The sequence below is a fragment of the Oncorhynchus tshawytscha genome, linkage group LG06, assembly GCF_018296145.1.
Source record: "Oncorhynchus tshawytscha isolate Ot180627B linkage group LG06, Otsh_v2.0, whole genome shotgun sequence".
Taxonomy (NCBI): Eukaryota; Metazoa; Chordata; class Actinopteri; order Salmoniformes; family Salmonidae; genus Oncorhynchus; species Oncorhynchus tshawytscha.
The window spans coordinates 9,823,298-9,833,083 of NC_056434.1; the positions used below are offsets into that span (position 1 = coordinate 9,823,298).

A 9,786-nucleotide genomic window follows, 5' to 3' on the forward strand; every position below is an offset into this window, starting at 1 on the left:
AGGGAGGCAAGGTGTCAGGGAGGAAAAGGGGAAGAAGAGAGGGAAGATAAAAGAACAAAGACAGGGTTGAAGAGAGGAGGAGATGATTATAAGGGGCAATATGAGAGAGAGAGAGAGAGAGAATATGAGAGAGAGAGAGAGAGGGTAAGGGTAAGGGTAACAGAGACAGAGACAGAGAGTGAGAGGAAGGGTGTGTGTGTGTATTAGTGACTCCTGCAGTCTCGCTTTAAAACACTGGATAGCTGTGACCTTTACTTTACTCACCACTACTACTGTTCTACCAGCACTGTCTGGCTGGATATATTCATTGAACCGTGTACACACACAGAAATACCTTATTTATGCAAGTATTCACACCTTTTGCTATGAGACTTGAAATTGAGCTCAGGTGCATCCTGTTTCCATTAATCATCCTTGAGATGTTTCTACAACTTGATTGGAGTCCACCTGTGGTAAATTCAATTGATTGGACATGATTTGGAAAGGCACACGCCTGTCTATATAAGGTCCCACAGTTGACAGTGCATGTTAGAACAAAAACCAAGCCACGGGGTGGAAGGAATTGTCCGTAGAGCTCCAAGACAGGATTGTGTCGAGGCACAGATCTCTGGAACTGTACCAAAAAATGTCTGCAGGATTGTAGGTCCCCAACAACACAGTGACCTCCATCATTCTTAAATGGAAGAAGTTTATAACCACCAAGACTTCCTAGAGCTGGGTGCCCGGCCAAACTGAGCAATCAGGGGAGAAGGGCCTTGGTCAGGGAGGTGACCAAGAACCCGATGGTCACTCTGACTGAGCTCCAGAGTTCCTCTGTGGAGATGGGAGAATCTTCCAGAAGGACAACCATATCTTCCCCACTCCACCAATCAGGCCTTTTTGGTGGAGTGGCCAGACGAAAGCCAGTCCTCAGTAAAAGGCACATGACAGCCCGCTTGTAGTTTAACAAAAGGCAACTAAAGGACTCTCAGACCATGAGAAACAAGATTCTCTGGTCTGATGAAACCAAGATTGAACTCTTTGGCCTGAATTCCAAGAGTCACGTCTGGAGGAAACCTGGCACCATCCCTATGGTGAAGCATGGTGGTGGCAGCATCATGCTGTGGGGATGTTTTTCAGTGGCAGGGACTGGGAGACTAGTCAGGATCGAGGGAAAGATGAACGGTGCTAAGTACAGAGAGATCCTTGATGAAAACCTGCTCCAGAACGCTCAGAACCACACACTGCGGCGAAGGTTCACCTTCCAACAGGACAACGACCCTAAGCAGACCGCCAAGACAATGCAGGAGTGGCTTTGGGACAAGTCTCTGAATGTTCTTGAGTGGCCAAGCCAGAGCACAGACTTGAACCCGAACGAACATCTCTGGAAAGACCTGAAAATAGCTGTGCAGCGACGTTCCCCATCCAACTTGAAAGAGCTTTAGAGGATCTGCAGATAAAAATGGGCGAAACTACCCAAATACAGGTGTGCCAAGCTTGTAGCCTCATACCCAAGAAGAATTATTCAACAAAGTACTGAGTAAAGGGTCTGAATACTTATGTAAATGTGATATTTCAGTTTTTATTTGTAATAAATGTACAAAAAATGATAACCTGTTTTTGCTTTGTTATTATGGGGTATTGTGTGTAGATTGATGAGGGGACAACAATTTAATCATTTTTGAGATAAGGCTGTAACGTAACAAAATGTGGAAAAAGTCAAGGGGTCTGACTACTTCCAGAATGCCCTATATAGCAGGAGTACTCAACTCTTCCCCTACGAGGTCAGGATCACCCTGGTTTTCTGGTCTACCTGATAATGAATTGCACCCACCTGGTGTGCCAGGTCTAAATGTGTCCCTAATTAGAAGAGAACAATGAAAACAAGCAGTGGAACTGGCTTCCAGGTCCAGATTTGAGTTTGAGAGATCTATAACAAGGATTTTGTGATCTAAGAGAATAAGTAAATGTTGATTTTTTTTTAATTTTTTTAAGTATTTTCAAGTGCTGGGTCCATGGTTCATTGGAACAAAGAGAGGATAACTCAACACACCTGCTTCAACTAACCAGAGTCCTTAATTAAACACGAGTTGAAAAAGATTAAACCAAGGCAGAGTCCTTATTGAACACTAGTTGAATAGGATTAAATCAAAGCAGAGTCCTTATTGAACACTAGTTGAATAGTATTAAATCAAAGCAGAGTCCTTATTGAACACTAGTTGAATAGGATTAAACCAATGCAGAGTCCTTATTAAACACTAGTTGAATAGGATTAAACCAAAGCAGAGTCCTTATTGAACACTAGTTGAATAGGATTAAACCAAAGCAGAGTCCTTATTGAACACTAGTTGAATAGGATTAAACCAAAGCAGAGTCCTTATTGAACACTAGTTGAATAGGATTAAACCAAAGCAGAGTCCTTATTAAACACTAGTTGAATAGGATTAAACCAAAGCCTGCACCAAACAGTGAGTGGTAGAAGTATGGTTTTCATATACATCTGTGAAATCCACTAGTTGTAGCTGTGTTATGTGCCGTACTACCAACCTGCAGTGGGCGATGATGGGGCCTGCGTCTGGGGGGTTACAGGTCTTGACCCGGCGGAGGAAGGCCAGGAAGGGGGTGGGGTACTCGGGGACCCCGTGGTCGGGCCACGCAGTGAACTGGAACTGACGGACCTCCCGCTTCTCACTGGAGCCATTCTGATGAGAGAGACAGGGATGGGGTTTAGAACCACATGGAGTGTGTGTGTGCGAGAGAGAGACAGGATGTGTGTGTGTGTGTGTGTGTGTTAGCTACTTTCTTAGACATTCTTATAGTATGCTGCATCTATTAACCCCAAAATCAGTTCCCCTGTCTGTGTGCCAACCACAATATACAGAGCGACAATAACAAAGCTGACACATGAGAATACATTTTTCCAACAAAAAAAATAAAGATTAAAAAACACCTCACATGAGCTTTAATGCTGAATGAATAAATCTGGTAATTAAAAGCACATTGTTCTAGTTATTTATTTTGAATCCCGGACCATTACACTGGTTTTGTATTTTCTGCAATGGATGTTCTTCTTTCTTCGCTGTGAAGTATAATAGATTTTTAAAGAAGGGTTCTGTGTCACTACAGGATATGCATACATATGGACAGGGTAGCCTAGTGGTTAGAGCATTGGACTAGTAACTGAAAGGTTGCAAGTTTGAATCCCCGAGCTGACAAGGTACAAATCTGTCGTTCTGCCCCTGAACAGGCAGTTAACCCACCGTTCCTAGGCCGTCATTGAAAATAACTCTTAACTGACTTGCCTGGTTAAAAATACATGTGTGTTTGTGTGACAGATTCCCTACATACAAACTACTGCCGCCTAAGTTCGGACACATCTGACAAAATTGGTTTCCTTTGCTGGAAAACAGAACAATGGGAAGCCATACTAATGCAGAAATAAGGAGAGAGAGAGATGTGTGTTTGAACAGAGGGAGGTTAAGAAAGAGATGGAATAGCAGTGGGAAGAGAGGGAAGACAAAGGGGAAGAGAGAAGAGAGGGAAGAAAAAGGGGTAGAGGGAAGAGAGGGAAGAAAAAGGGGAAGAGAGAAGAGAGGGAAGACAAAGGGGTAGAGAGAGCAGGGTGGTGAAGTATAGAAAGTAATGTAGAGGGACGGGTTGACAGGATGCTGTACACCAACAGATGTACACAACAACAAGCCCAAAAAGCTGCAAACTGTGAATACTAACCAGCCCAAAAGGACCAGTGCTACTAAATACCCTATCTGTTAAAGAGACATTTCCTTGGAAGCGTCTGACCCTTAGATCTCCACTCCCCCTTCCCTCTCCTCTCTCCGAAACACCCATGTCTCGTTTTCTAGCTATACACTTGTATGTTGGCTTGGCTGCCAAGTGTTTGGGGCAGCTGGGATATGAGCAGCCTGACAATTATGCATGTAGCATTTTCTTCCGCTCACTTAGCTAAGTGCTTGGCAGACGGACATTAAAAGATGGAGGGTGAACGAGAGAGGAAGAGGAGGTGAGGTCTGGAAAGAAGGGGAGGATGTAAATAGTTTCAAGGGAGAAAGAGAGAGAGAGAGAGAGATGAGAGAGAATGATTATGAAAGAGAGAGATGAGAGATGAGAGAGAGAAAGAATGATGAAGAGAGAGAGATGACAGAGGAGAGAGAAAGAAAGATGAAGAGAAAGATGCCTAAGTAAACTATTTCCCTCTCCTTCACCACCATTCCGTTGTTTATTTGCCTGTTGGATGCAGGAAGTTGTGTTGGCTCAGAGAAACACACTGTTTGTGAGTTTGAGTAGGGGAGCAAATTCAATACATGAATACAGACAGACAGACTGACAGATTCCTGAAGGGCTTGCTATCCCCAGGGCCCACCAGGCAAGACCAGCATATATCAGCTCATATCGCATTCAGACAGGTTCTTATTCCTCTCACATTACTTCCACAGTGGCTTCTCCTCAGATGGCCTCACAAAAACATACAAACAAAGCCTCTGCTGAAACAATTGGATGGGCGAAGGAAACATAGGGAGTATTCCACCAAGCCTATGCAAGAAGGCAAGTTGAAGACATTGCCATATTGTTTTAAGCTATCTGATCACACAGGAGTGCCTAAGAAGTCAACCTGGACTCAAGGGTAGACGTAACATAGTAAATGTAAAAACCTAACACTCCAATTAGATTGATAAGTTACATTTTGTATGGTATGTCTTAATTTTTGGATGTCCATCATTCATTCAAATATGTGATGAAATACAATTTGTATGATATGTTATGAATTGCAATTTGTGCAATATGTTACGAATTAGTAAAACGTATGATATGTTAGCAATGTTTTGGCTAATGTTAGCTAGATGGCTTTCGCTAACATTAGCTAGGTGGCTAATGTTAGCTAGGCTAGAGGTTAGAGTTAAGGTTAGAGTTAGGATTTAGGTTAAAGGGTTAAGGTTAAGGTTAGGTTAAGGTTAGAAACACGAGATTGAACTTCACTCAACTTTCTAGATTTTTCCCCATTAGTTTGGGGCAGCAGGTAGCCTAGTGGTTAGAGCATTGGACTAGTAACCAAAAGGTTGCAAGATTGAATCCCCGAGCTGACAAGGTAAAAATCTGTCGTTCTTCCCCTGAACAAGGCAGTTAACCCACTGTCCTAGGCTGTCATTGAAAATAAGAATTTGTTCTTAACTGACTTGCCTTGTTAAATAAAGGTAAAAAAACACTATCAGTGTTTTATTTTGAGACAGGTTTGAATAATCTAAGTCGCCAATAGGCAGAGGGTAGAATAATTTGTCTGATTCTCTGTAGTAATGGTATGAGATTAATAATGCATTTTATTTGGGAAAATGGTTTCTTCCATCAAACAACATGTTCAGTCACCTTGTCTGAAGGACAAGTGGATAAACAGGTTAACCTTTTGCGTGTAGGGGGCAGTATTTTCGTTTTTGGCAAAAAAATGTACCCATTTGAAACGGCCTATTTCTCAGCCCCAGAAACTAGAATATGCATATAATTGTCAGATCAGGATAGAAAACACTCTAAAGTTTCCAAAACTGTAAAAATATTGTCTGTGAGTATAAAAGAACTGATATTGCAGGTGAAAGCCTGAAGAAAATCCAATCAGGAAGTGCCTCTTATTTTGAAACCTCTCTGTTCCTATGCAAGCCTATCCTCCATTTAAAGGGATATCAACCAGATTCCTTTTTCTATGGCTTCCCTAAGGTGTCACCAGTCTTTAGACATAGTTTCAGACTTTTATTTTGAAAAATGAGCGTGAAGGATCACAATGCGTAAGTGGATAGGTGGGGGCTCTCAGAGTGAGTTTTTGCAGAACTGAGTAAAGCGGCCATTGTTCCTCCCGCTGTTATTGAAAAACCTACACACCCAGTTGATATATTATCGAATATATATTTTAAAAACATGAGGATTGATTATAAAAAACGTTGTTTCTGTGGACATTACGGATATTATTTGGAATATACGTCTGCGTTGTCGTGACCGCTCTTTCCTGTAGATTTATGAACATAACGCGACAAACAAACATCGGTATTTTGGGTATAAAAATAATCTTTATGGAACAAAAGGAACATTTGTTGTGTAACTGGGAGTCTCGTGAGTGAAAACATCCAAAGGTCATCAAAGGTAAACGATTAATTTGATTGCTTTTCTGATTTTCGTGACCAAGCTTCCTGATGCTAAGTTTACATGATGTTATGCTATGCTAGCGATAAACTTACACAAACACTTGGATTGCTTTCGCTGTAAAGCATAATTTCAAAATCTGAGACGACAGGTGGATTAACAAAAGGCTAAGCTGTGTTTTGCAATATTGCACTTGTGATTTCATGAATATGAATATTTTTTAGTAATATTATTTGACTGTGGCGCTATGCTACTCAGCGGTTGCTGACGAAAATGATCCCGCTAACGGGATGGGTAGCGCCAAGAAGTTTTAATGTCAAGTCCTGCATGTTTTTTTCTCATTGAATGTAGGCCTACATTGAACACCACAAATTGGCTGCTACTGTAGGCTGAATGATAAAACAGATATTTCCATGTTAAAATGTTATGTCATTTTCTCCATTGTTTTTGATGTTAGGTCACTCTGGTAGACCTACATTATGATCAAATAGCCACAGTAGCCTATTTGACCGCTGTTAAAACTAACTGAAAGCGGGTACAGCCTCAGTGTTCACTGTAAACTCGTGCCAGAAGTTTCACAACGTTCAAGTTTACGCTCAGCAGACCTGAAATTTGCTCAGTGATGAAAAAAATGAGAGGGAACATTGATGCTAAGTAGTTGCAAAGTAACTACAAAGTAGTAAGTACATACAAAGTTGCTAATTAGCAAAAATGCAGAAGTTGCCTGTGATGAGATTGGAACATGCAACCTTTAGCTATACATCCACATTATACGTCCACCAATGCACCCCAACCAACCACCCTACTTTCGTTTTTTAAGTTACCTTTGTCTTATATAACCATAACAGCGTAATATATCATATAATTTGAGTGTCTCTGGTCTATGAGGAAGTTGGGGTTAGGGTAATAACTTGCCATGAGATAACAGTCTGGATTGGAGTAGTATGACGTTGTAGCTAGATTGTTAAGGGAGTATGTGATTTCAGATACTAATGTAGAGTTTAGAATAGCAGTAGGGAGTGTGATTAAATCAAATCAAATTTTATTTGTCACATGCTACATAAGCAACAGGTGTGGACTAACAATGAAATGCTAACTTTGGTGTGTTTTGCTCATGTGTACACTACAGTGTAAATTACAGCTCAACATGAGAGTTGTGGTCAATTCCATTTCAATACCATTCAATTCAGAAAGTTTACTGAAATTCAAATTCAAATTTTCTTCAATGGTTTTCAATGAGAATTGGAATTGGAATTTGGTTTAGGTTATGAATTGACTGAAATTTAAATGGATTTGACCACAACCCTGCCCAACATAGTGTGAAATGAGTGTGTTATTATGGGTGGAGTAAAGTTGTGTACTCACTCGTACCTTGTGCAGGGAGAAAGTGCGAACACAGAAGGTGGCCAGCTCTATGGTGTCCAGTAGAGTCACCTGGGTCATACCATAGGTCTCTGTGCCTCGACTGGGCCAGTACTGGTCACACTTGATCTGAGGAGAGAGGAGAAGAGGGGGCTGAGTACACAAACACACACACACATCAATGAAAACACGTACGTGAGCACGCACACACACACTGCACAAAACAATCACACAGACGATATTATACTGTAAACCCCATTCCAACCGTCCTAAAAAGAAAACAGCTTGCGGGCTCACTGAAACACAGCAGAACTGCTTCTCTCTACTTCACATCTTCCTGAACACTGCAGAACTGCTTCTCTCTACTTCACATCTTCCTGAACACAGCAGGACTGCTTCTCTCTACTTCACATCTTCCTGAACACTGCAGGACTGCTTCTTTCTGTACTTCACATCTTCTCCACTGTAGGCTTCACCCCCAGCCCCCCAACCCTCCCCGTAGGCTTCACCCCAGCCCCCCAACCCTCCCAGTAGGCTTCACCCTCAGCCTCCCCAACCCTCCCCGTAGGCTTCAGCCCCCCAGCCCCCCAACCTTCCCCGTAGGCTTCAACCCCAGCCCCCCAACCCTCCCCGTAGGCTTCACCCCCAGCCCCCCAACCCTCCCCGTAGGCTTCACCCCCAGCCCCCCAACCCTCCCCGTAGGCTTCACCCCAGCCCCCCAACCCTCCCCGTAGGCTTCACCCCCAGTCCCCCCAACCCTCCCCGTAGGCTTCACCCCCAGCCCCCCAACCCTCCCCGTAGGCTTCACCCCAGCCCCCCAACCCTCCCAGTAGGCTTCACCCTCAGCCTCCCCCAACCCTCCCCGTAGGCTTCACCCCCAGCCCCCCAACCTTCCCCGTAGGCTTCAACCCCAGCCCCCCAACCCTCCCCGTAGGCTTCACCCCCAGCCCCCCAACCTTCCCCGTAGGCTTCACCCCCAGCCCCCCAACCCTCCCCGTGAGGCTTCACCCCCAGCCCCCCAACCCTCCCCGTAGGCTTCACCCCCAGCCCCCCAACCCTCCCCGTAGGCTTCACCCCAGCCCCCCAACCCTCCCAGTAGGCTTCACCCTCAGCCTCCCCCAACCCTCCCCGTAGGCTTCACCCTCAGCCTCCCCCAACCCTCCCCGTGCAGTAAGATGGAGGAGTTAGCAGTAGGCTTCACCCCAGCCCCCCAACCCTCCCAGTAGGCTTCACCCTCAGCCTCCCCCAACCCTCCCTGTAGGCTTCACCCCCAGCCCCCCAACCTTCCCCGTAGGCTTCAACCCCAGCCCCCCAACCCTCCCCGTAGGCTTCACCCCCAGCCCCCCAACCCTCCCCATAGGCTTTAATGTACTTCTTATACTTTCCTCAGTTACACTGCAGAATTTCCAAAATATTTTTTTCTGTAAATTCTGTTTTTGGTCAATAAACAAGTCGTCCCAACACAGATCCAGGGGGAACACCAGATTCAATTCTATAGTTACTTACCCGTGATTTCTCTTCCAGTCTGGTCATCATGACCACAGTGGCTGCCCTCTGTTCCCACACCATCCTCCAGAAGTCCCCGAACGTCTCGGGCAGCGGGCCCTGCGTAGCCATGTAGGCATTCTGCTTCCTGTAGCCGTCTATGTAGTTGGCGTTGATATAATCACTGCCGGTAATACCTGGGAACAGAGAGAAGACAGTAATTGAGTTGAATTGAGGGAGACAATCTCTAGAATGGTTGGTTGTTAACAGGCCAAGTGGTCAATTCTGATGGGGCTCCAGGCAATTTCTTTTTAGTGAAGTTCTCATTGCTCTTATCGCTGAGTTCTTACATAGTGCTCCCACTTAACACCTTTCTTTAATGCCTCTCCCTCCCTCTCTCTCTTTACATTTTGTTGATTCTTTCTCTAGCCTGATGTTGTGGCTGTGATATAGTGTTGATGCTGGAGTGTGCAGTAAGATGGAGGGGTGTGCAGTAAGATGGAGGAGTGTGCAGTAAGATGGAGGAGTGTGCAGTAAGATGGAGGAGTGTGCAGTAGGATGGAGGGGTGTGCAGTAAGATGGAGGAGTGTGCAGTAAGATGGAGGAGTGTGCAGTAAGATGGAGGAGTGTGCAGTAGGATGGAGGGGTGTGCAGTAGGATGGAGGAGTGTGCAGTAAGATGGAGGAGTGTGCAGTAGGATGGAGGAGTGTGCAGTAGGATGGAGGAGTGTGCAGTAAGATGGAGTGTACAGTAAGATGGAGGAGTGTGCAGTAAGATGGAGGAGTGTGCAGTAAGATGGAGGAGTGTGCAGTAAGATGGAGG

General features: G+C 44.6%; 1 protein-coding gene across 1 annotated transcript in view; it reads right to left on the reverse strand.

Annotated features, from left to right (window-relative positions):
• The window catches only part of LOC112237332 (receptor-type tyrosine-protein phosphatase S-like), a 481,675-nt gene that overhangs the window by 27,664 nt on the left and 444,225 nt on the right, over window positions 1-9,786 (reverse strand). Inside the window, 3 exon segments of the mRNA XM_042322948.1 lie at window positions 2,527-2,681; window positions 7,489-7,608; window positions 8,986-9,161. Of these exon segments, the coding sequence (XP_042178882.1) occupies window positions 2,527-2,681; window positions 7,489-7,608; window positions 8,986-9,161 (451 nt within the window).